This window comes from Neomonachus schauinslandi, chromosome 5, assembly GCF_002201575.2.
Source record: "Neomonachus schauinslandi chromosome 5, ASM220157v2, whole genome shotgun sequence".
Lineage (NCBI taxonomy): Eukaryota > Metazoa > Chordata > Mammalia > Carnivora > Phocidae > Neomonachus > Neomonachus schauinslandi.
Window position 1 is genome coordinate 86,612,396 of NC_058407.1, and position 27,423 is coordinate 86,639,818.

Below are 27,423 nucleotides of genomic sequence, written 5' to 3' on the forward strand. Positions count from 1 at the left end.
AAATATTCTAAGAAAACAATGAAACACAATAGAGAATATATTACTATAAAAGACTATTCTTTCTTTTTTTTTTTTGATGTAGTGTTCCATGATTCATTGTTTGCGTATAACACCCAGTACTCCATTCAATACATGCCCTCTTTAATACCCATCACCAGGCTAACCCATCCCCCCACCCACCTCCCCCCAGAACTCTCAGTTTGTTTCTCAAAGACTATTCTTATTTCTTTTTCTTGTGTCCTTGGTACACTAAGCTATCTTTGAAAACAAAAATGTCCTGCTCTTGTGATAAAGAGGCCTAGAAGTGGAAAAAGATATAAGTAGTTAATGAATAATGCATTGGTTGATAGAAATGGTCAAATTATACAGTTTCCTAGTGGATACCATTTTTCTTCATTGAGAGGGACACTATAAAGTTGGATGTTAATTGCTCCCACAAATATGGTTTTGCTCTTCACAATAAGCATTAAGACATGTCCTCGGAGCTCTGTGACTTCATCATACACCACCTGAAAAGGGAAAGAATAATTAAAATATAGATCAGATATGCTTAAATGCACCTTTAAAAATATTGCTTTTAATAAAAATATTTAGCTGTTAATATCATTTAGCTTGGAATAGTTAGGTTAATGAAGAATCTTTCATGTCTAACTCTAATTCTGGAAAGCTAAAGATTCTGCTAACATAATGGAGTTTAATGACAGAATATTTCTCTAAGAAGCTTAGAATTTATTCTGATTCCATTAATAATTGTTCATCCCAAATTTAATATGACTGTAAATTATTCTCTAGGAAGAAATTTAAGTACCCATCACCTTTTAACTGTCCTTGAATTTATTGTGCAACATGGGACCTTGAACACTATCTTTCTTTGCTGAAGACTAATGAAGAGAGCAGACCAATCTCCATGATTTCCTTTTAATTTAGTGCAGTATAGCAATATTTCCATCTACATGTGAAGAATTCATTCTATGCTTACTTTAATTTATTTAAAATGGTTAGTTTTTAATTATGAAAACACATGCTTATTAAATAAAATATGTATGAAACAAAAAAGAAAGGAAAATCCATATTTCCACCACTGGGAGATAATTATAGTTAACATTTCAGTGTTCTTTTTGTTTTACATATATAATTACTTTTTAAGACCTGAGCTGTAATTTTGCTGTATGTACAGTTTTGTGTCTTGCTCTTTTCCACTTGCTAGTCATGTAATTAGTTTCTAAAAAGGGATCTGTTTAACTGTGCTTTATAATATCCAGGAAAGAAGTCATGGGCATTACCGTTGGGTGCCTACAGTAGTAAAGAAACTTCAGAAGTGTAGTACTATCAAGAAATTAGTTACCCATCATGAAGGGAGGGGAGAGCTGTGCATAAATCCAACATGATTGCCAGGGAAACTCCTTAGAACACATTTAGAAAAGGAGTTTCATATGCTGCTACAAACTTGCTTGCTTTTTATAGCCAAGCTACAAGATAGAAAGAAGTGTTCTCTATATATGCAAAAAAGTAGAGGAAAAACTTGAGAAGGAAGCCCTTTGAGTCAGTTGGAAGGCCTCCTCAGTGTGTATGGATATGGTTTTTGGTGCATTGCATTTCATTTGTCTACCATTTATGAACCCCAAAAGTTATCAATGAAATTCTATTCAAGATCAATCTGACAGCTCTTCTGAACAATGATTTACTTATGAAATAAATAACAATTCAGTCAAGGGACATGAGATGCAATATACTATGTTAATCCAGTCTACCCTGCCTCATGTGACAGTTCCTGGCTACCTCCTCTTCTAGAATCTTACTCTCATTCCAGGCAGAAGATTATCTTTTAATTTTCTTAGGATTGCTGATTCAAATTATTCCATTTCATTTATTGAGTTCCCCTGGGATAGTAAAGGATTTTAAGGGCTGCCTTAAAAATCTCAAAACCCTACCACTTTAATTCATCCTCTTTAATAGCAATGGGATGCCCAGTGTGGACTCTCTGAGCCATGTCTCCTCCTAGACTCTTATCTTTCCAAGACTTCAGAGAAAGTTCCTTCTTCTCTTCTCTACAGTGGCCATTTTGAACTGTCTACACTATCCTCCATTTTCCTCCCCACAACACTTTCAGCAGTCAAAGTCATTTATTTTACAGAGCAAATAGATGAAGGGGCCCTCAAAGTGTTACTGTATGTGAAGTAGAAAAATAGAATAACTCTAAGCCTTAGGGTTTTGTGAAAGTCTGGCTTAAGAACTCTGTGAATCATATAAATAAGCTCTAAAGATATAAATTTCTATGACATAATAATTTGTGTTTATATGAATCTATTGTCAACTATATGTTTTCTCATTTGCATAATGGTGATAATAATATTTGCCCTTTAGCATTGTGGGGAAGAATAAGCAAGATAATGAATGTAAACCTTACTACAAAGTCTGGTACATATTGAACACTAGTAAATTATAGCTGAAAAAGATCCATCAAATACACAAAGAAGAACAGCTGTTTCTTGGTATTTTGCATTAGTCTACTGGATAAAACAGTTCCAGACAGAATTGAATCTCCCTGGTATTTAGCAAGCTGAAATTCTCAAGAAATGACTTTAAGACTTAATTGCCTTTCTGGTTAAAATACAAACATTTGAACTCCAGAGTTTATATTAACTTACAGATTTCTTTCCCTGGGCTTCATTATGCAAAAATTATTTTCTTAAAAGTAACTGAAGTTTTATAAACATGTAATCATTGCACATCATAGATGATATATGTCTATTTTAATTGCTTTACTGCATCCATTGTGTTGTTAAAAAAATTAGCACTCTTACTTGTGATGAGCACCAGGTGATGTATAAAAGTGTTGAATCACTATATTGTACACCTGAAACTAATACTACTCTGTATGTTAACTAACTGGAATTTAAATGAAAACTTAAAAAAGAAATAAATAAGAAAGAAAAAAAAATAACCACTTTTTTCTTACTGTGCAATGAATAATTAGTGGGTAATGCTAAAGAAGTACACAAATGATTATATTCTTTGAGACTTTTTCACCAAATGCTTTATGTATTTTGTCTTCACATGAATAGAATAAAAATGCACAGCTTTTTCAATTTCATTTTATAATACTTTTTACCCATAGATATACACTAAGTCTTCATTGTCTTCTGACAAATACTGAATTTGTAGGTTTGAAATTATTACATGAAACAGAAAAAGCTTGTTTAGGGTAATTAATATCTGGTAACTTGTATACAAGCACTCATTGTATGTTATTTGACATGGGGGTATAGTAAATAATTCTAAAGTGTATTTATTGTATTTAGAATGACTTCATTCTAAAGAAGACCAACAACATGGAAACTGAAATGTGTTGGTTGGGAGGGGAGTGAGGAGGCAGGATAATGAAAAGGAGAGTTCAACATAAGTGAGAAGGGGAGAACTCTTGGGTGGGGAGAGGGAGGGACAAGAGCATAACTTAGTGGGACCAATATGGGTTTTGGAATCTGGCAGTTCTGGACTTGAAAACTAGTTGCTTGACCCTGGTTGAAATGTTTGACATCAGGGCCTCAATGACTTCATTTACAAATAGAATTTTCATCATGTTATGAATATCAAATGAGAGGATATAGATAACAATGGCTATGGCTTACTGAGTATACCATATACTTAGTGCTATGCTAAATAATCATACACACTCTGCAAGATACTTTAAGGTATGTAAAACACATAGAATGTTCCTGTTCTAATGTCCTTTCTAATTTCTTCTTTATATTTTATGATAGAATGACATCTAAGAAAAGAATGCAATGTAAAAAATACGTTGACTCTAACAATATAATTCTGTTATAAAATAGAATCTGTATTTCTAAAGAATCATTGAAAAAAAATGATGGTTTTTAACCAGATGCCAAAGATAATAGAGTGGAAAGAGCAATGGCATTGGAGCCAGAATCCTAGCTCTGCTTCTTAAAAGCTGTAGACAGCGTTGTGAGCATTCCTACTGCCAGCTCCATCCTACCTTCAGCCCAGTCATGTCTACAACAGGGATTTGTATATGATAGGGGTTTTCAGGGAGACTGCTGACAAAGTCTGTTGGGAATCACTCTGGGGAGTGTCAAACAGACAAGCTTGGCCCTGTATCAAAAAAGTTTAGTATCTGAAGGGTGGATATGAAAGGGACTCTTGGCAGCGTCCCTGACTCAACCTTTCTCAGTCTGGGTATTAGGGAGACAGAGAGAGAGAGAGAGAGCTCTGAATAAAAATGGAAATAATTATTTTCATGAAAAGCTTTGTAAGACATTGGTGATGCAATGTAATATGCCCTTTTTATTCCTTTAAGAGATTTATATAAAAAAAGGAGAGTGAGGTCATTCTCTCCTACTTCCTAGAACATTGAAGGGCTTTGGCAGTTTGAGAAATCCCAGTCATACGGAGTGGCTGATGCAGCAGTGCTCAGGATGCAAAACAGGGGAGAAGTTAAAAATAAGGTGGGGGCGCCTGGGTGGCTCAGTTGGTTGGGCGACTGCCTTCGGCTCAGGTCATGATCCTGGAGTTCCTGGATCGAGTCCCGCATGGGGCTCCCTGCTCGGCGGGGAGCCTGCTTCTCCCTCTGACCCTCCCCCCTCTCATGTGCTCTCTGTCTCTCTCATTCTCTCTGTCTCAGATAAATAAATAAAATCTTTAAAAAAAAATAAGGTGGATGCCACGCGATAATTTACTGGGCTTCCTAGAAAACACATATACATTGTTGGTGAAATAATTGAGGGGTTTGGCACAGAGATGAAGCCTACATCATAGCAGAAGGCAAGAGAAAGTAAAACCAGAGTTAAAACTGGTGTACTTTTTTTTCATTTCGTTTTCATTTCATTCAAAAAGATTCTTGTTATATTGATATGGACACAGAACATAATGGGAGAAAAATTAAATTATTGTCTTTTTTTTCTCTTGGCTTTCTAAATTCAACTAGCTTTCCCACCAAACTTGTTTATATGATGATCATTACTACTAAAAATAGTCACTTATCCACATATTAATTCACATTTCCACTCATTTGGGCTATGTATAAATTGAAGTGTACTAGGCATGGACTATGGACTATTGTTTTTGAAACAATTTTTAAAAGTGTTCAAAGTATAAAAGTGTGTGTCCAAGCTACAAGTGTTGGCTGATGAAGAAAGTATTGCAGTGATTTCTGATCAATGGGCCATGAATGTGGGAGGAGCTAGAATTACTGCAAGTTGTTAGAAAATTTTTGGATACAATAAGCATTATAAAATTATCTCCATGCATGTGTATTTGCTAATTTTTAAAAATAATACATGTAGCTTGAAATAAATAAAACACAAGTTTATTTAAACTCTTGAATCGTTAGTGGCTTTTTGTCATTATGACCCTCCTGAGATTACAAATGATGAAGCACAACATTAAGTCTGGACAAATTTCGTGATATTGATATAGGGTGTCTTGTACTCAGAACATATGGAAACTACTGATACACAGTTGGGAGGGTATATCTCTAGCTGTTGACATCATGAGAAATAAGAAAATGTCAAAAGATCTTTCCTTTCTAAATTATATGTATAAATATATATATAATTTTACATTTTTACACATGCATATGAAGTGTCACTTATAAAACTACCCCAAATATTTAATTCCACAAATCTTTTTAGAAACAACTAAGTTTTAAAGATACTAAGAAGATAAGATATTTTCCTCATCCTCAAGAAATTTACAATATACTAGAAGAAAAACATGTAGGACTAAGTAAAATATGGTTAAGTGTGGTGTAAGAGTGTAGGAGGAAAGAGTGGTTCACAGAGTCCACATTTGCGGTAAGCTTCAAAGTTGGCAGAGAAGCACAGAAAGGGTAAAGGACATGAGCTCCATCTCAGATGTCATAGGGACTATTAAGGGAATGACAAGATGTCTTATGTGACTTGAGAATATGATTAGGTATGAGGAAATAAAAGGTCATGAATGCACAAATATTCCTGACTTATTTTTTGACAAAGGTACAAAAGACATTTCATTGCATTGCTTTTCCAATAAATCATTCTGGAGTAATCGGCATTCATGGTAAAAAAAAAAAAAAAAGAACTCCAACCTAAACTTCACATATTATTCAAAACTTAACTCCAAATGGATAATGGGCTTAAATATAAAATTGTCAAACTATAAAACATTTAGAAAAAAATATAGGAAAACATCTTTAGGACTTAGTGCTAGGTGAAGAGCTCTTAGACTTACAGTCTATAAAAGGAAAATTTGATAAACTATACAAAACCAAAATTAAAAACTTTTAATTTGAAAGACCCTGAGAAGAGGATGAAAAGATAAGCCAAGGACAGGTAGAAAGTATTTGCAAACCACTTATCTGACAAAGGACAACTATCCATAATATATAAAGAACTCTCAAAACTCAGCAGTAAAAACGCAAACTATCCAATAAGCAAATGAGCAAAGACATGAAGAGACATTTCACCAAAGAGGATGGTAAATAAGTGCATGACCAGAAGTTCAGCATCATTAGTTATTAGGTAAATACAAATTAAAACCACAATGAGGTATCACACTATACCTTTCAAAAGAACTAAATAATAGTAATAATAACAAACTTGTTACAAATAATAACAAATAATAAATAATAACAAATAACAAGCAAATAATAACAAATAATAACAAAAATAGCAAATAGTTAATAACAAATGGCAGAGATTCAGAGAAAATAGATGCATTGCTAGTGGGAGTGTAAAACAGTACAGAAAAACAGTATGGCATTTTTTTGTAAAACTGAATATGCCAACTGCCATGTATTCCAGTAATTATATCTTGAGCATTTATGTTAGAGAAATTACAACTTATGTTTACTCAAAAATCTATAGAACACTGTTCACAACAGCTTTGTTTGCAATAGCCCAAGCCAGAAATAACCCAGATGTCCTTTAATGGGTGAACAGTTAAAGAAAATATCATATTCCAGGGTGCCTGGGTGGCTCAGTTGGTTGGGCGACTGCCTTCGGCTCAGGTCATGATCCCAGAGTCCCCGGATCGAGTCCCGCATCGGGCTCCCTGCTCAGCGGGGGAGGGGGGGGTGTGGGGGGGTCTGCTTCTCCCTCTGACCCTCCCCCCTCTCATGCTCTCTCTATCTAATTCTCTCTCTCAAATAAATAAATAAGATCTTAAAAAAAAGAGAAAATATCATATTCCATACCACGACTACGATTCAACAGTGAAAAGAAACAAACTATTGATACATGTAGCTATTTGGATGGCTTGCTAGGGAGTTATGGCGAATGAAAAAAGCCAATTTCAAAATGTTACAAACTGTATGATCCCATTTGTATAACATTTGAAATGACAACATTATAAAGATGGAGAACAGATTACTAGTAGCCAGTGATTGGGGGTGGCGGTGGCATTAGAAGGAGAGGAGTATCTGTGGCTATAATAGGGTAGCACCAGGAATCCCTGTGATCAACTCTTCTGTACCTTGACTGTGGCGATGGTCACACACATCTACCCACGTGATACAAATGCATAGAACTAACAGGAATTAAAATAAAAAACGCATAGGACTAAATACACATGAACACATGTAAAACTAGTGAAATCTCATTAAGGTCAGTGAATTGTACCAATGTCAATTTCCTGGTTGTGATATTGTACTGTAGTCATACAGGATGTTACCATTGAGGGAAAGTGGCTAAAGGTTATTTGAATTCTCTGTGTATTATTGCTTCCTACGGCGTATGAATCTACAATGATCTCAAAACAATTTTTTTAAAGTGTATGAAGACTATATTATCCAAGTGATCACTCAGGAAAGTTACTGGGTCACATTTTAAGGGCTATCAGTGTCACATCTAGGATTCTGTACATTACCAAGTAGTCAGTGAGGAGTCTTTGGAAAAAATTTAAATAGTAGAGAAATAAATATGACTGGTTTTTGAAAGACATCTTAGATAGAAATGTGAATGATTCAACCGAAAACACAAGAGGCAGATGGGAGGCTATTATATAATAGCCAAAGTCACAGGGACGTCAAACAAAGCAGCAGTGATGGGGCCAACAGAAGGTGATGGATGCAAGAGGCAGGTAGCTGCACACATAACAAATTGTTAAACTGACAAAACTTGGGGATTAGTTGGAAAAATGAGTGAGAGAGAGGGCTGTGTCGTTAGAATGTATCTTTTGAGATGGTAAATAGAGGAGGGAGGGCTGGTTTAAAAGTGTCTAGGAGACATTAAAATGAAGCTCTCTTCAGTAATCAGGCAGAAGCGCAGGTCAAAAGGTTAGGACCGAAGCCAGGACTGGAGGAATAAATTCAGATGCAACCCACATAGAGGTGTTAAATGAAAATTTGTAGGTGTATAAGATAATTTTGAGAGCGTATGTATCACGAGGCAATGAGGGTAGATCGTGGAATTCCAGCAAACAACAATAGTTTTCAGAGGAAGAATGGCAATGAAGGAAATTGAGTGAGTGGTCAAAGAAGATGGAAGGGAGTTAAGAGAAGGTAAGACTCAAGCAAAAGGGAGGTGTCAAAAAGAGCCTGCAGCCAGCAATGCAGCTGTGTAACGGCTCAGTAGAGTAGAGGGCTCATTAGATTAAGCCATTAGCAGGCCACGGATGTCACTCTAAGAAAGCAGCATCAATTAAGTTCAGAATCCACACCGCACAGGATTGAAGGATGCAAAGGAAGTGATGAAGTGAGAGCAAGAAATGTGAGTCACGTTTCTTGTGAGTCACTTTTGCAAAAGTTTTTTTTTTTAAAGACTTTTTATTTATTTATTTGAGAGAGAGAGAGAGACAGACAGAGATGGCGATAGAGATCAAGAGCGAGTGGGGAGGTAGAGGGAGAAGCTGGCTCCCCGCTGAGCAGGGAGACCGATGCGGGACTCCATCCCAGGACCCTGGGATCATGACCTGAGCTGAAGGCAGACGCTTAACCGACTGAGCCACCCAAGGCACCCCAACTTTTGCAAAAGTCTGAGGGTGCTACGGAGGGAAAGAAAATATGGATGCTTTAGAAAGGCTGAGTTGAGGAGTTTGTTTGTTTGTTTTTTAAGATTACTGACCTAAGGATGCAGTGGATAAGAGAGCCTTATGAAAGGCAAACAAATAATCATCCGAGCAAGGTACAGAAGAGATGGGAAGGGATGGAATCAAGAGAATAAATGTAGGGTTTGCCTCAGAAAGAAGTAGGGGATTGGATATTCAAATTGTGAGATACAAATGAATTAGAGAGCTACATGTAAGTTAATTTAATTTGTGCTTTGTACTTGTTTATTTTCTTTTGTTTTTCAAAGGAGATTTTATGAAGTTTATTGTTATACACAGGAAAGACTATGATAAAGTTATTTGGTAAGGAAAACCAGGTAAAGGAAAATAAGGTTAGAGAAAATAAGATGAAGTCAGGGATAATGTTAGGCAAAAAAAAAAAATCCATCCTGGGCTCTTGCTGGAGGCTTGCCACAATTTGAAAATTGGTTTGTAAGTGCTTTGAAAGCAGAATCTGTATTTTCCAGTTCCCATAGCATCTAGAACAGTGATCAGCACATAGTGGCTATTTTGTGAAATGTCTTCCCTTTATGGAATAATGCTGCCAATTACTGCAAATTTTCCATATTTGGTTGTTAAGCTAAAAAATGGTAAGAAAAAATACAAAGCGACAGGACAAGGGATGAATCATACTTACAATTTCATTATAAGTGGGGTCGGTACATTTTGGAACAGATTTTGTTTTCCTCCTACGAACTTCACTGGGGTATGGTAAAAGATAAAATTCAACATGTGCACTGGGCGCAGAGCCATCTGGGAGATGCTGCAAAGGAAAATGGTTATAAATATTAATGCATGTTGCTATCAAAGAAAACAAATACATAGCTACTAAATATCAAGACCAAAGGCAGGATCAAAATTTATTACAGTACTGTTTATCAGAAAATAAGAGAACAATCAAAAGAAATACATCAATCCTCAAAAATATTCCCAAAGCACAGTGTAAAAGAGTAAAATCGTCCGTTTTAAATTAAGTGTTGTGTCAGAAAACTATATTTAAAAGCCTATTAAATATGATTTACTTTAGTTTTTTACAGTAAAAAGTACATTTGCATTTTGACAGAAATGGTCAAGAGATGAATATAAGCCACAGGCAGAAACAGGAATTAAGTGCCTCAGGATACTCTCCACCACTTGAAAATAAAAAATGCAAGTTTAACACATAAAATAAAATGTAGCATTTAATGAAATATATATGCATATTACATAATATCACATTTAAGCAGAATTTAGTTAGAATATCAGTTAGACTTGCAACTTTAATATACTTACAAGATTTTAAGATAGTTATTATAATTTTATTATCTAAATTACCCTAAAATATATTGGATAATCCTTCTCAAACTATGTTCTATGGAGCCTCCAAAGTTGCCTAAAATGCTGCCTGACGGGTAGATCAATGTTGTCAAATGGCTAGATCTTTGGGCCCCCTCTCTCCAGTTGTCCTCTCCCCAACTACCTCCCATCCCAGCTTCCCCATTCTGGCTTCAGAAATTCTCTCTTCTTCTTTTCCACCTTTCCTTATTATGGATATTTTTCTTTCTTTCTTTTTAAAGATTTTATTTATTTATTTGACAGAGAGAGAGAGAGAGAGAGAGCACAAGCAGGGGGCGGGGCAGAGGGAGAGGGAGAAGCAGACTCCCTGCTGAGTAGGGAGCCTAACTCAGGGCTCAATACCAGGACCCTGGGACCATAACCTGAGCCAAAGGCAGACGCTTAACAGCCTGAGTCACCCAGGCATCACTGGATACTTTTATTCCTTAATATTCATTTGAGGAATAAGTGCACTGTTTCAAAAATTTGGAAGCCACCGCACTTCAAAGAAATGTGCTTCACCTTTGTCATCTTGACCAAATGGAGAGTAAATCATACTAAAACTCTGAATATCTATTTTGATAAAAAGATAAGTGTTTGTGTAATTTATATTCAAAGAGGATGATTTAAAAGTCAAACTTGAGGAATTAAATGTTTATTTTGTTGACTACATTCTAACCATTATATCGGTAATTTTTTTTTTAAGATTTTATTTATTTATTTGAGAGCGAGCGAGCGAGAGAGAATGAGAGAGAGAACATGAGAGGGGTAGGGTCAGAAGCAGACTCTCTGCTGAGCAGAGAGTCCGATGTGGGACTCGATCCTGGGACTCCAGGATCATGACCTGAGCCGAAGGCAGTCGCTTAACCAACTGAGCCACCCAGGCGCCCCTAAATTGGTAATTTTCAACAAATACATTTCAGTCTTCTGAATCACGGGGACATTTACATGTGAACATCCAGTGCCACCCCCAATGTCATTAGCTTTAAATTTATGTCTTTCTTTGGCCCCCCAAAAAGCATAGTAGAAAGTAAGAAAATATGATATATATTACTATAGTACTAATTTTTACTCAGTTCTAATTTATATAGTAAAAATTACATTAGGAAAATTTGGCTCTTTATTATTACTCATAAATTAGATGCAGTGCATCTAGACACATCATATGTCAAATGCTAAGATTGTCAAAACTGCTGCTTTAGATAGAGCTCAAGGTCTCCTCCCCCACCTGAAACCCTCCTCCAGGACAAAATGCTCAGTGTCTCAAATGTATCAGTGGCATAATGGAATCTTCAGTGACAGAGAAAGACATTGCTATTAATATTTGAGAGAGTGTTTTTGTTTTGTTTGATTTGTTTTGGTTTAGTTTGGCTTGGGGAGAAGGATGATGGCAGTATAATATTTTGCTCTGTGTAATTCTCTCTTGTCTGCCATGGTGTTGAGGGTACCATACCTATAATGGCTGTATGCTCCAACTTAGTGGTTAGAATCATGGTTCTGAAAATGGACTTTTTGATTGCAATCTGGGCCCCCAAATTTGCCAGCTATGTGGCTTTTGGCAGGTATCTTAATTTTTTAGTGGATCTGTTTCCTAACCTATAAAGGAGGATAAAGGTAATATATGCCTTACAGCATTCAAAAGATTAAATAAACCATGTAATGTGAGGACAATGCATGAAATAGAGTAAGACTTAAATGTTTGATACTATTTTTATTTTCTATAAATTAAATTTAAATTGAACGTAAATATACTATATACACTGATTGGACAAGATATCCCTAATGTACTATAACATCTATGAGCAGAGTTTCTTAACCTTGGCACTATCAACATTTGGTGCCACATAATCTTTTGTTGTAGGGGGCTGTTCTACACATTGCGAATATTTTAACACCATCACTGACCTCTACCCACCAAATTCCAATAGCAACATCTTACCAGTTGTGACAACCAAAAATGTCTCCAGACATTGCTAAATATCATTTGGGGGACAAAATTAACCCTAATTGAGAACCATTTAAATGACACTCAAATAAAGAATCTCTAGTTCATCCTTTGAATCCCAGCCTAGTGACATGTGACTATTTCCACCTGAATATCTTCTTGGCATCCTTATATAAAATCTAACCAAAATCTACCTTCTATCCTTCCTTATCACTCCAAAGCAAAATTTTCCAACTTGTTCAAACTATATTAAATCATACTATTTGTTTTCTTTAGTGTCTCCCTTGTAACTGATTTTCAAATCCAAGTGTGTACCGAGATCAATATCCTCCCTGTTTGCCCCAGTTCATCTGCCACCACAGATCTTTATTTCCTAATTTATTGTAACTGGATTTTAATGACTTTTTATGCCATAGTCTTCCCACTTCTTTCCTTCATTCATTCCATAGATCACCCTTGTACTTAACCTTCCTATAAAGCTGCTTTGATCATGTCACTTTCCCCACTGCCTAAAGAATAAACTGCCAATCACTGAGGGAGAAAGATATTTTGCATTACCAGCCTTCACCAAGCATTTAGCAACTACAGGGTTGGGTTTCTGTTTCTAAGTTAATGTCCTTGACAAAGTCCTTGAGTATCCTAGAGTTTTTAGAATAATAGAACAGCACAGATTTCAATTCAAAATCAGGGGTGCATTAGATCTGAGCAGCAGTGGGCTTAGTCTGTCCTTAACAGTTTTCAGCGCAGACTATTGATTTCTCAGGTCTTTCAGAGATTCTTTTTTTGTTTTGTTTTTTTTCCAAAGCAGCTGTCTTATCAATGTTATTTTTTTTTTCTTTCTTACTTTCACCATATCCTGTTTCTTAAAGATCATAGCTTAGTATAAAAAAACTCTAGCTGTCTTCTTATCAATACTTCTCATTTCATCCCCTGCCCTTATGTTTATGTGAATTAAATTTAACTTTAAAGTAATTAAATAACCTATACTTGTCTAAATGTCTTAACCTAGGATTTTTACTCTGGTTGCATTTTAGATCTTCACAAAGATTTAACACTTTGACCTGAGGAATCATAAGGCTTGGAGATACTGACTTCTTAGTCTGATGCTCAGTCTAAACAATAAGTTTCTTTGTATCACCCAGAGATTTTCCTTATTCACAGTGGATTGAAGTCAAACAGCGCTACTACTTTCTTCTAGAATTCTGGTTAATATTTTTACTATGCTCAGAAGATGACATGAAGTCATCCAAACTTCATTTTTGTTACTCATCCTAACTCTGAATCCTAGATTTTTCTGGTAAAATGTTTCTCATTTTTTATATTTTTAGAAGTTTTATATATGTTAGCTCCCTTATGAGCTTAGAAATTCTTTCAAAGGAAAATCCACGTCTTGATATTTTACACTTCCCTCCCCTCACATTTCCTTTGGGCTCTGGCTCCATTCGTGACTCACTACTCTATTACCCTAACCCCACCCTCAGTTCCTTCATCTTAATCTTTCAACGGGTCTCTGAATCTCCAATGAAAAATTAAATCCTCTCTTGAGATTGGGCTTCCCTTTACCGTACGCTTTTCTTCCCTTTCGTCGTTCTGCCTTTCTTTCACGACATTCCTTTCTTTCCTAGAAATCCTGTTCCTAACACAGTGCTTGGCATACAGTGAATACTAAATTAATAGTTATCAAACGGCTGAAAGGATGAGCTATAGATTTATAACATCTAGCTCTTTGAAGGTGCTCTATAGCTATTTGTCGAATCAATATCTATCATGCAATATAAAAACTAGAAGTGTTCTTAACGTCCTAAGGTGAAAGTGTATGTGTCTTGGGGGTCTGTTCCCAAGGTTTGCCCTAGGTGTTTACCCTGAACACTTGCTGTTTGATGGCATCTCTCTGCAGATAGAACAGATCTTCACGTGTATTTTGTTGGGTTTCATGGCTGATCAGGAGTATTTGTATCAAGGTCTGCTTGTTATGTCTGATATCTCAATAGTTCACTTCTAAAACTTTGATTTTATCTCATCTCTCAGCTACTAAACAATTAGATGCTTACTTCCTTTCTTTACCCCTTTCTGCCTGCAACTGGAGCTAGACTGGATTTGTAACGTAATTGCTTGTAATCAGTCTCAAACTAATCCTTAGTCACCATCCTCACATTCCCCTGAACACTTGGTCTCTGATTGCTGTCCTCCTTTCCTGACACCTTTTCCAGTCTTCTGTGATAGTCCTCCCCACCTCTCTGGACTGTTTCCACTTACCTCCTTTAAAAAAAATCTCCTTAACAAAAGTACAACAGGTTATTTAAATCTCCTAGGAGCTAGCAATGATCTGACAATTTCTTGGAGGCCTAATAGATGGTGGTGTGTGAACTAAAGTCATTTTTTTTCCCCATGCCTTATGCAGTTTCCCCCTCTGTGCACCCCTTTGTGGAGTACATGAAAGAAACAGAAACAGGTACATTCAATTTAATTAGAGTGTGCCTACTGGGGACCTTTGGGTGGAGGCAAGATGCTGGATCCACATTTGCACCAAGCATTCCCTACAGAGGAAATAAATATGTCTCATACATATGTGCTACTATTTTTTCAAATATATGTAGGTGCTTTTGATAAAATTTTAATATTTTAAAAGCACTAACTGAATTTATAGTAGTTTAAAAATTGTTTCATATTTCTTAAATTTATCAGATTTTTAGAAAACTTTTTTAAAGTTTAGAAAGAGGTCCCTCTAATTGAAAAGGTTGGAAATGAAGGCTTTAGCATATTCTTAGCATCACTGATGCAGACACTTCTTCTTCAACTAAGAGTGAAATATAGGAGATTCTTATCTTGGTTATTGTTTTGGGTATAAAAATTAAAATGCATATATGTGTATTAGTAAATCATTATTCACAATGCTGACTTCTTAATGGTATTGTTTTAGGTGTATAAATAATTAAATATGCTAATTCTGCCTTCCTTTCTTGCCCCACATTGCACATAGAGTTTTAAATCAACGCTACTTCTGTTGTTTTTGTGGTCAATGAATAAAACCATATTGAAAAAACTGGTTAATTTATCAAAATTAAGAAAAAAAGAGTAACCAGTAGCATGTTGCTATAAAAACAAAGCACAATGTAAACTGTTTATAAAGTAAATAAAACCATTTCACATTGCAGGGTAGGCCAGCAACCCTTTTAGTATTTTCATATGAGTTTATGAAGAAGATACTTATTTTTCATATAAGGCAATAATAATAATAATGATAGCTATCACATAATGAGTATTTACTTAAAGCACTATCTTAAAATAACCATTGAGCCAGTATTATTGTCTTTATTTTATTGAAAAAGTTTTATTACAACTTGGGCTCTTAACCACTACCCTGTATTGACCCTCTACAGAGAATGCAAGGGAAATGGCCAGATTCAAATTAAAAGCACTTCTAGATCAAGTTTTATCAGAAATATGATGAAGATAGATGGTTTAAAAATAACTTCCGTAGATTAATTCAAAGCTTAATTGTATTTAATAGGTTCTTATCTTTTTGATGAATAATTGATGAGAATTTCCCAACAAGTTTTTATTTTAACTTAAATGTTTCCAATCATATGATAAAATAGGCTTTGGTAGAAATCAATTGCTAATGATTAAAATATGATAGTGCTATCAAAACCTGAGGTCTATGCCAGAAACAAAATAACAATAAAAAAGCATTTTCCACATCTATGTGCCTGTCAAATTGCAGTTCTGAAACTCAGGCTAGCTACCATGAAGAGGGTCTTTTTATAAAATGACAACGTACAATAAAATTACAGAAGTACAAGAAAAGTACTTATGATATATAGTTTGCTCAGTGCTTCAGTTAAAGAAATGATGGAATGATGTTTCCAACCTTTCTGTGTGTGTTTGTTAATATAGAATGGGAGGATTTCAGGTCCTCATGAATTAAATTAAGATGGTTTTCTGCTTCATTTCATGCCAATTAAGCCTTTAATTGAATTCTTGTCACTAATAGGTGATTTTCAGTAATTTTTTAAAACAATCAATTCAAAAATCACACCACCATGTGTCTAACACTTTGGATGATCTATGAGAGGTCACAGAAGAGTTGCTGAAACCATTTCTACTTTCAAAGAAATAACAAACTCATGGGCATGCTCATCTTATTACATACATATTAAAAATTTTTAATCCTCAACTTGCAGTTAACAACTAGATAGAAGTCACAGTCTAATAGATTGAATTCTTATATTTTCTGACTCAATACATAGGAATTGAATTGCTTCTAAAGATCCAGAATTTTAATTAGAGCTCCCGACTTTGCTACTGAAGTGTCTTGTGAAGTTCTGCAAGCTTTTCCATTTCTCAATCTTAATAACATGTACAAAGTAAGGCTTTAAACCTCATTTATTTTTTACAATCTACTTGATAGAAAACACTGAAGAATTGTTTATGAGTTAAGTGTAATTAAGCCTTTTTTTTTTACAGTGGCACTGAAGCACTCTAAATGATTTCAAATCCTCTAACTCTTAGCTTCTATCCCCAAATGCTAAGAAAACTGTACAAATAAGAGACAGACTACATTTTGTTAATGACTATTGAGGAATTGTGAAGAACAGATGAAATACTGAAAGATTAGATTTATGATGTTATACTTGATAGTATTGAAGTTTTTTTTGCAAAAAACCCAGAAACTAGTAATTCAGAGGTAAAGTATGAGTTTCCTACCTATATACCTCAAATATTTGCCTTGATTCTGTCCTACTAAACAGTTTTATCATGATTTAAATAAAGATACAGATATGAGATGTACAGCTGTCAGTAATCTGAGTGTTATGGCCAATATGCTTGATCACGTAATAAGGACTGAGATGTGAAGATCTACAACGATGAACCATATCTAACAAGGTTAGATACAATAGACTCAATGCCAAGTTCTTCTTTTGGGTCTGAAAAACTCATTCTGCAAATCCAGGATATGAAACACTTGGCTTAGGAATAGCATTTGGGAGAACTTTAAAAAGTTATATGTGTTTTTAAGTTCAATATATCTATGACCAAGAGATTGCTAGGTACAACTATAGTATGGTCATCTATCTATCTATCTATCTATCTATCTATCTATCTATCTATCATCTATCTACCATCTATCTATCATCTATCTATCATCTATCTAATCTATCATCTATCATCTATCATCTATCTATCTATCTATCTATCATCTATCATCTATCTATCTATCATCTATCTACCATCTATCATCTATCTAATCTATCATCTATCATCTATCTATCTATCATCTATCTATCTATCTATCATCTATCTCTATCTATCATCTATCATCTATGTGTATATTATCTATCTATATCAAATATACTTTAAATGTAAAGAGATGAAAGGTTAAAGGTAAAAGGATGGAAAATGTATACCATGCTAACATGAATCAAAGGAAAACCGGAAAATTTATATAAATATCTGACGAAGTATATTTGACAACAAAAAATACTACCATGAATAAAGAAGTTCATTTCATAATGATAAAGGGGCCAATTAATCAAGAGAACATAATAATCTTAAATGTTCATATAACATTATACAAATTCATAATTATAATTAAAGATTTTAACACCCTTCTCTTAATAATTCATAGAACTAGCATACAGAAAATCAGTAAGGCTATAGAAGACAAAAATAAGGTGAAATGAGTGTTTATAGGCAGCATATAATTGGGTCATTTTTTTTTTCCATCCAGCCACTCCATGCCTTTTGATCAAGAATTCAATCCATTTACATGTAGAGTAATTATTGATAGCTAAGGACTTCACTAATGTCATCTTATTAATTGTTTTCTGGTTATTTTTTAGTTCCCTTGTCCTTTTCTTCCTTTCTTGCTGCCTTCTTTTGTGAACTGATGATTTTTTTTAGTGCTATGCTTTGATTTCCCTTCCCTTTATCCTTTGTGAACTTACTACAGGTTTTTGCTTTGTGGTTACCATGGAGCTTACATAAAACATCTTAGGTATGGGGTACCTGGGTGGTGCAGTCGACTGGGAGTCTGACTCTTGATTTCAGCTCAGGCCATGATCTTAGGGTGGTGGGATTGAGCCCTGTGTCCAGCTCAGGGGGGACGCTGCTTAAGCTTTCCTCTTCCTCTCTCTCTGCCCCTTCCCCCACCAAAGAAATAAATCTTAAAAACAAACTTAGGTATAATAGCCTACTTTTGCTGATAAATTTATTTTAATCACATACAAAAACTCTACCCTTTATTCCCTCATCTTTTGTTTTTGAAGTCACAATTTACCCCTTTTTATACTGTTTATTCATTAACAAATTATTGTAGCTATAGTTATTTATCTACTTATTTTATTTTTTATTTTTTAAAAGAATTTTATTTAGGGGTGCCTGGGTGGCTCAGTTGGTTAAGCGTCTGGCTTCGGCTCAGGTCATGATCCCAGGGCCCTGAGACCAAAGCCTGCATCGGGCTCCCTGCTCAGTGGGGAGACTGCTTCTCCCTCTCCCTCTGCCTGCCACTCCCCCTACTTGTGCTTGCTCTCTCTGTCAAATAAATAAATAAAAATCCTTTTTTTTTTTTAAGATTTTATTTATTTATTTGACAGAGAGAGAGACACAGTGAGAGAGGGAACACAAGCAGGGGGAGTGGGAGAGGGAGAAGCAGGCTCCCCGCGGAGCAGGGAGCCCGATGTGGGGCTCGATCCCAGGACCCTTGGATCATGACCTGGGCCGAAGGCAGACGCTTAACAACTGAGCCACCCAGGTGCCCCTAAAAATCCTTTTTGAAAAAGATTTTATTTATTTATTTATTCGACATAGAGCGAGAGAGGGAGACATCACAAGTAGGCAGAGAAACAGGCAGAGGGAGAGGGAGAAGCAGGCTCTCCACTGAGCAGGGAGCCTGATGCAGGGATAGATCCCAGGGCCCTGGGACCATGACCTGAGCCGAAGCGAGACACTTAACCAACTGAGCCACACAGGTGCTCCAGTTATTTATTTATTTTTAAGATTTTATTTATTTATTTGAGAGAGAGAGCAAGCAAGCATAAGTGGGGTGGAGGGGCAGAGGGAGAGGGAGAAACAGACTCCCTGCTAAGCAGGGAGCCCTATATGGGACTCCATCCCAGGACCCTGGGATCATGACTGGAGCCAAAGGCAGACACCTAACCTACTGAGCCACCCAGGCACCCTGCAGCTGTAGTTATTTTTCTTTTCTTCTTTTAAAAAATTTTATTATGTTATGTTAATCACCATACATTACATCATTAGTTTTTGATATAGTGTTCCATGACTCATTGTTTCCATATAACACCCAGTGCTCCATGCAGAACGTGCCCTCTTTAATACCCATCACCAGGCTAACCCATCCCCCCACCACCCTCCCTTCTAGAACCCTCAGTTTGTTTCTTAGAATCCATAGTCTCTCATGGTTCGTCTCCCCCTCCGATTTCCGCCCCTTCATTTTACCCTTTCTACTATCTTTTTTTTTTTTTTAACATATAATGTATTATTTGTTTCAGAGGTACAGGCCTGTGATTCAACAGTCTTACACAAATCACAGTGCTCACCATAGCACATTCCCTCCCCAATGTCTATCACCCAGCCACCCCATCCCTCCCACCCCCCACCACTCCAGCAACCCTCAGTTTCTTTCCTGAGATTAAGAATTCCTCATATCAGTGAGGTCATATGATACATGTCTTTCTCTGATTGAGTTATTTCGCTCAGCATAATACCCTCCAGATCCATCCACGTCATTGCAAATGGCAAGATTTCATTCCTTTTGATGGCTGCATAATATTCTATTGTATATATATACCACATCTTCCTTAACCATTCATCTGTTGATGGACATCTTGGCTCTTTCCACAGTTTGGCTATTGTGGACATTGCTGCTATAAACATTGTGGTGCATGTACCCCTTCGGATCCTTACATTTGTATCTTTGTGGTAAATACCCAGTAGTGCAATTGCTGGATCATATGGTAGCTCTATTTTCAACTTTTTAAGGAACCTCCATACTGTTTTCCAGAGTGGCTGCCCAGCTTGCATTCCCACCAGCAGTGTAGGAGGGTTCCCTTTCTCTGCATCCCCTCCAGCATCTGTCATTTCCTGACTTGTTAATTGTAGCCATTGTGAGTGGTGTGAGGTGGTATCTCACTGAGGTTTTGATTTGGATTTCCCTGATGCTGAGCAATGTTGAGCACTTTTTCATGTGTCTGTTGGTCATTTGGATGTCTTCTTTGGAAAAATGTCTGTTCATGTCTTCTGCCCATTTCTTGATTGGATCATTTGTTCTTTGGGTGTTGAGTTTGATAAGTTCTTTATAGATTTTGGATACTAGCCCTTTATCTAATATGTCATTTGCAAATACCTTCTCAGATTCTGTCAGTTGTCTTTCAGTTTTGTTGAGTGTTTCTTTTGCTGTGCAAAGGCTTTTTATCTTGATGAAGTTCCAATAGTTCATTTTTGCCCTTGCTTCCCTTGCCTTTGGCGGTGTTTCTAGGAAGAAGTTGCTGTGGCTGAGGTTGAAGAGGTTGCTGCCTGTGTTCTCCTTTAAGATTTTGATGGACGCCTGTCTCACATTGAGGTCTTTCAACCATTTGGAGTCTATTTTTGTGTGCGGTGTAAGCAAATGGTCCAGTTTCATTCTTCTGCACATGGCTGTCCAATTTTCCCAACACCATTTTTTGAAGAGACTGTCTTTTTTCCATTGGACATTCTTTCCTGCTTTGTCAAAGATTAGTTGACCATAGAGTTGAGGGTCCATTTCTGGGCTCTTTATTCTGTTCCATTGATCTATGTGTCTGTTTTTGTGCCAGTACCATACTGTCTTGATGATGACAGCTTTGTAATAGAGCTTGAAGTCCGGAATTGTGATGCCACCAGCTTTGCTTTTCTTTTTCAATATTCCTCTGACTATTTGGGGTCTTTTCTGGTTCCATACAAATTTTAGGATTATTTGTTCCATTTCTTTGAAAAAAGTGGATGGTATTTTGATGGGGATTGCACTGAATGTGTAGATTGCTCTAGGTAGCATTGACATCTTCACAATATTTGTTCTTCTAATCCATGAGCATGGAACTTTTTTCCATTTCTTTGTGTCTTCCTCAATTTATTTCATGAGTATTCTATAGTTTTCTGAGTATGGATTCTTTGTCTCTTTGGTTAGATTTATTCCTAGGTATCTTATGGTTTTGGTGCAATTGTAAATGGGATTAACTCCTTCATTTCTCTTTCTTCTGTCTTGTTGTTGGTGTATAGGAATGCCACTGATTTCTGTGCATTGATTTTATATCCTGCCACTTTACTGAATTCCTGTATGAGTTCTAGCAGTTTTGGGGTGGAGTCTCTTGGGTTTCCCATGTAAAGTATCATATCATCTGCAAAGAGTGAGAGTTTCACTTCTTCTTTGTTGATTCAGATGCCTTTTATTTCTTTTTGTTGTCTGATTGCTGTAGCTAGGACTTCTAGTACTATGTTGAATAGCAGTGGTGATAGTGGACATCCCTGCCGTGTTTCTGACCTTAGGGGGAAAGCTCTCAGTTTTTCCCCATTGAGAATATTATTCACTGTGGGTTTTTCATAGATGGCTTTTATGATATTGAGGTTTGTGCCCTCTATCCCTATACTCTGAAGAGTTTTGATCAAGAAAGGATGCTGTACTTTGTCAAATGCTTTTTCTGCATCTATTGAGAGGATCATATGGTTCATGTTCCTTCTTTTCTTAATGTATTGTATCACGTTGATTGATTTGTGGATGTTGAACCAACCTTGCAGCCCAGGGATAAATTCCACTTGGTTGTGGTGGATAATCCTTTTAATGTATTGTTGGATCGTATTGGCTAGTATTTTGGTGAGAATTTTTGCATCCATGTTCATCAGGGATATTGGTCTGTAATTCTCCTTTTTGATGGGTTCTTTGTCTGGTTTTGGGATCAAGGTAATGCTGGCCTCATAAAACGAGTTTGGAAGTTTTCCTTCCATTTCTATTTTTTGGAACAGTTTCAGAAGAATAGGTACTAATTCTTCTTTAAATGTTTGGTAGAATTCCCCTGGGAAGCCTTTTGGCCCTGGGCTCTTGTTTATTGGGAGATTTTTGATTACTGCTTCAATTTCCTTAGTGGTTATAGGTCTGTTCAGGTTTTCTATTCTTCTTTAGTTTAGACATCTCTAGAAATGCATCCATTTCTTCCAGATTATCTAATTTGCTGGCACATACTTGCTCATAACATGCTCTTATAATTGTTTGTATTTCTTTGGTGTTGGTTGTGATCTCTCCCGTCTCATTCATGGTTTTATTTATTTGGGTCCTTTCCCTTTTCTTTTTGATAAGTCTGGCCAGGGGTTTATCAATCTTATAAACTCTTTCAAAGAACCAGCTCCTAGTTTCATTGATTTGTTCTACTGTTCTTTTGGTTTCTAGTTCATTGATTTCTGCTCTGATCTTTATTATTTCTCTTCTCCTGCTGGGTTTAGGCTTTATTTGCTGTTCTTTCTCCAGGTGTAGGTGTAGGGTTAGGTTGTGTCTTTGAGACCTTTCTTGTTTCTTGAGAAAGGCTTGTATTGCTATATACTTTCCTCTTAGGACTGCTTTTGCTGCATCCCACAGATTTTGAACAGTTGTGTTTTCATTTTCATTGGTTTCCATGTATTTTTTTAATTCTTCTTTAATTTCCTGGTTGACCCATTCATTCTTTAGTAGGATGCTCTTTAGCCTCCATGTATTTGAGTTCTTTCCGACTTTCCTCTTGTGATTGAGTTCTAGTTTCAAAGCATTGTGGTCTGAAAATATGCAGGGAATGATCCCAGTCTTTTGGTACTGGTTGAGACCTGATTTGTGACCTAGGATGTGATCTATTCTGGAGAATGTTGCATGGGCACTAGAGAAGAATGTGTATTCTGTTGCTTTGCGATGGAATGTTCTGAATATGTCTGTGAAGTCCATTTGGTCCAGTGTGTCATTTCAAGTTTTTATTTCCTTGTTGATCTTTTGCTTAGACGATCTGTCCATTTCAGTGAGGGGCGTGTTAAAGTCCCCCACTATAATTGTATTGTTGTTGATGTGTTTCTTTGCTTTTGTTATTAATTGGCTTATATAATTGGCTGCTCCCATGTTAAGGGCATAGATATTTACAATTGTTAGATCTTCTTGTTGGATAGACCCTTTAAGTAGGATATAGTGTCCTTCCTCATCTCTTATTACAGTCTTTGGTTTAAAATCTAATTTGTCTGGTATAAGGATTGCCACCCCAGCTTTCTTTTGGTGTCCATTAGCATGGTAAATGGTTTTCCACCCCCCCACTTCAATTTGGGGTGACTTTGGGTCTAAAATGAGTCTCTTGCAGACAGCATATCGATGGGTCTTGTTTTTTTATCCAATCTGATAGCCTGTGTCTTTTGATTGGGGCATTTAGCCCATTTACATTCAGGGTAACTATTGAAAGATAGGAATTTAGTGCCTTTGTATTGCCTGTAAGGTGACTGTTACTGTATATTGTATCTGTTCCTTTCTGATCTATGTTACTTTTAGGATCTCTCTTTGCTTAGAGGACCCCTTTCAATATTTCTTGTAGGGCTGGTTTTGTGTTTGCAAATTCCTTTAGTTTTTGTTTGTCCTGGAAGCTTTTTATCTCTCCTTCTGTTTTCAATGACAGCCTAGCTGGATATAGTATTCTGGCTGCATATTTTTCTCATTTAGTGCTCTGAAGATATCATACCAATTCTTTCTGGCCTGCCAGATCTCTGTGGATAGGTCTATTGCCAATCTAATGTTTCTACCATTGTAGGTTACAGATCTCTTCTCCCGAGCTGCTTTCAGGATTTTCTCTTTGTCTCTGAGACTCGTAAGTTTTACTATTAGATGTCGGGGTGTTGACCTATTTTTATTGATCTTGAGGGGGGTTCTCTGTGCCTCCTGGATTTTGATGCCTGTGTCCTTCCCCAAATTAGGGAAGTTCTCTGCTATAATTTGCTCCAATATACTTTCTGTCCCTCTCTCTCTTCTTCTTCTTCTGGGCTCCCAATTATTCTAATTTTGTTTCATCTTATGGTATCATTTATCTCTCAAATTCTGCCCTCGTAATCCAGTAGTTGTTTATCTCTCTTTTTCTCAGCTTCTTTATTTTCCATCATTTGGTCTTCTATATCACTAATTCGCTCTTCTGCCTCATTATCCTAGCAGCTAGAGCCTCCATTTTTTATTGCACCTCATTAATAGCCTTTTTGATTTTGACTTGGTTAGATTTTAGTTCTTTCATTTCTCCAGAAAGGTTTTCTCTAATACCTTCCATGCTTTTTTCAAGCCCAGCTAGTATCTTTAAAAATCATCGTTCTTAACTCTAGTTCTGACATCTTGCTGATGTCCATATTGATTAGGTCCCTGGCAGTTGGTACGGCCTCTTGTTCTTTTTTTTGAGGTGATTTTTCCGTCCTGTCATTTTGTCCAGAGGAGAATAGATGAACGAGAGAACAAAATGCTAACATGGTAACAATGACTCCAGAAAAATATACACTCAACAAATCAGAAGAGATCTGGAACTGGGGAAAAGAAAGGGAAGGAAAAAAAAAGAAAAGGAAGAAGATAAAAAAAACAAAATGTGATCAAATACAATCAGGCTGGTTTATAGATCAGTGCCACATACTAGATTTTGGGTGTATTTGGTCTGTTAGAAGAAACTATCTCCCAAAATTTTAAAGAAAGGAAAGCTTATATGTGTACAAAAATAAGGGTAAATATGATGAAGGGATAGAATATGACTGTAAAGATGAAAATTATAAAAGATTTTATAATAGGAATTGATAAGACAAGAAGTTGGTTGAAAAAAGAAAGAAGAGAAATTAAAAAAAAAAAGGGAGAGAATGTGATCAGGCAGGAGACTAGAACAAAGGTATACACTAGAGATTTAGGGTATATTTTGGTCTGTTAGAAGAAACCGTATCCTAAAATTTTAAAGAGAGAACAACTTATATATATACCAAAAATAAGGTTAACTACTATGAAGGGTTAGAATATGACTCTAAAAATAAAAAATAAAAAGATTTTAAAAAAAGGATTGATAAGATGTTGGTTGAGAAAGGGATAAAAAAATTAAAAAAAAAGAAAAAGAAAGTTAAAAAAATTAACTTTGAAAGACTAAAGAATCATGGAAAAAAAGCCTTGAATTCTATGTGCTGTATTCCCCTAGCGAAGGAGTTCTGCTGTTCTCATTGATCGGTAAACTTGGTCTTGGCTTGCTGTTCTTGCTGATCTTCTGGGGGAGGGGCCTGTCTTTGCTGGAGGCAGAATTGCCCCACCCTCGCCCATTCCAGCCTAAGTAATCTGCTCGGGTTTGCTCTTGGGAGTTTTTGTTCCCTGCAAGCCTTCCATACAGCTTGGAGGATGAGAGTGAAAATGGGGGCCTCCCAATCTCTGCCCCAGAGGAGCTGAGAACTTGGGGCCCCATTCCTCAGTGCGCCCCCAGAGAAAAGCAGTAAATCACTCCTGTCTCCCCGGTCTCCAGCTGCACTCCATGCTCACCCAGCCTGTGACCTAGCATTTTGATCTCTGGCACACAACCCCGTGTGGAGTCTCCAAATCCAGCAGATCCCTGTAGTGCACTCCCTCACCACTCCTCCCATGGGAGGAAGGGGAGTCTTCTCGGATCTGTTGCTTGTTGGGTCCCTGCTGGAGGAGCAGTGGCCCGACTGTGCCACAGATCACAGTTTATGGCAATTCCGAGCTGAGAGCCCGCACCTTGGCTCTGTCACTGCAGCCGGCTTCCCCGCTCCGATACCTGGGAGCTCTGCAGCACTCAGGTCCCCCTGGTCTTTCTGTGACCCCAAGGGTCCTGAGACCACACTGTCCCACGAGGATTCCACCCCCCGCTTAGCCACTGGAGCTACGTCCCTCAGCAGAGCTGACTTCTAAAAGTTCCAATTTTGTGCCCCGCTGCTCTATCACTTGCCGGTAGCGGCTGATGGAGGCTCCCTCCCCCCGGGGTTTATCTTCCCGAATATCGCCTTGGATTCACTTCTCCGCATGTCCTACCTTCCAGAAAGTGGTTGCTTTTCTGTTCAGAGAGTTGCTGCTATTCTTTTCTTCAATCTCCTGTTGAGTTCGTGGGTGTTCAGAATGGTTTGATCCCTATCTAACTGAATTCCTGGGACCAGACGAAATTTAGGTCTCCTACTCCTCTGCCATCTTGCTCCTCTATAGTTATTTTTAATACTCTTGTCCTTTAACCTTTATATTAGAGCTAAATTGTTAGCACTCAACCATATTACACTATTTGAGTACTCTGACTTTGACTGTACACTTATTTTTGCCACGGGTTGTATATTTTCATATGTATTTATGTTATCTACCAGTATCCTTTCATTTCAGCTTGAAAAATTCCTTTCAGCATTTCTTATAAGGCAGGTCTGGTGGTAATGAAATATTCTAGCTTTTATTTGTCTGGAAAAGTCTTTATCCCTCCTTTATTTCTGAAGGACAGTTTGCCAGGTAAAGTATTCTTGCTTAGCATTTATTTTAGTTCAGTACTTTGAATATATCATTCCATCTTCCCCTGACCTGTAAGGTTTTTGCTGGGAAATCTGCTGATAACCTTATGGAGAGTCTCTTGTAAGTTACAAGCTTTTTTCCCCTCTGACTGCTTTCAAGATTCTCTCTTTGTCTTTGATTTTTGACCATTTCATTATAGTGTATTTTGAAGAGGATCTCTTTAAGTAGAGCCTGTTTGGGGAACTATGAGCTTCATGAATTTAGATATCCAAATCTCCCCCCAGATTTGGAAAGTATTCAATCATTATTTCTTTAAATGTGCTTTCTGTCCCTTCTCCTTTTCTTCTCTGGAACTCCAATAATTCAGAGTTCTTAGGTATCCTAAGATCACATGGGCTTTCTTCAGTATTTTTCATTTCTTTTTTATTTTTCTTTTTCCTTTTTTGTACTCCACTTATTGGATGATTTCAAATTCCTGTCCTCTAGCTCACAGATTCTTATTTTGCTTGATCCATTCTGCTGGTGATGCTCTCTGTTGCATTTTTACTTTCATTTATAATATTCATCAGCTCCAAAATTTCTCTTCCCTTTTTTTAAAAAAAATTTCTATCTCTCTGATAAACTTCTCATTCTTTTTCATGTATTA

At 36.7% G+C, this 27,423-nt stretch overlaps 1 protein-coding gene across 1 annotated transcript in view; it reads right to left on the reverse strand.

Moving 5' to 3' along the window:
- Positions 1-214: 214 nt before the first annotated feature.
- PIK3C2G (phosphatidylinositol-4-phosphate 3-kinase catalytic subunit type 2 gamma) overlaps positions 215-27,423 on the reverse strand; it is a 384,724-nt gene continuing 357,515 nt past the window's right edge. Inside the window, exons 32-33 of the mRNA XM_021690398.2 lie at positions 9,680-9,805; positions 215-509 (exon numbers count right to left, since the gene is read on the reverse strand). Coding sequence (XP_021546073.1) covers positions 357-509; positions 9,680-9,805 — 279 coding nt within the window. The 3' untranslated portion in view covers positions 215-356. The remainder of the gene's footprint in view (positions 510-9,679; positions 9,806-27,423) is intronic.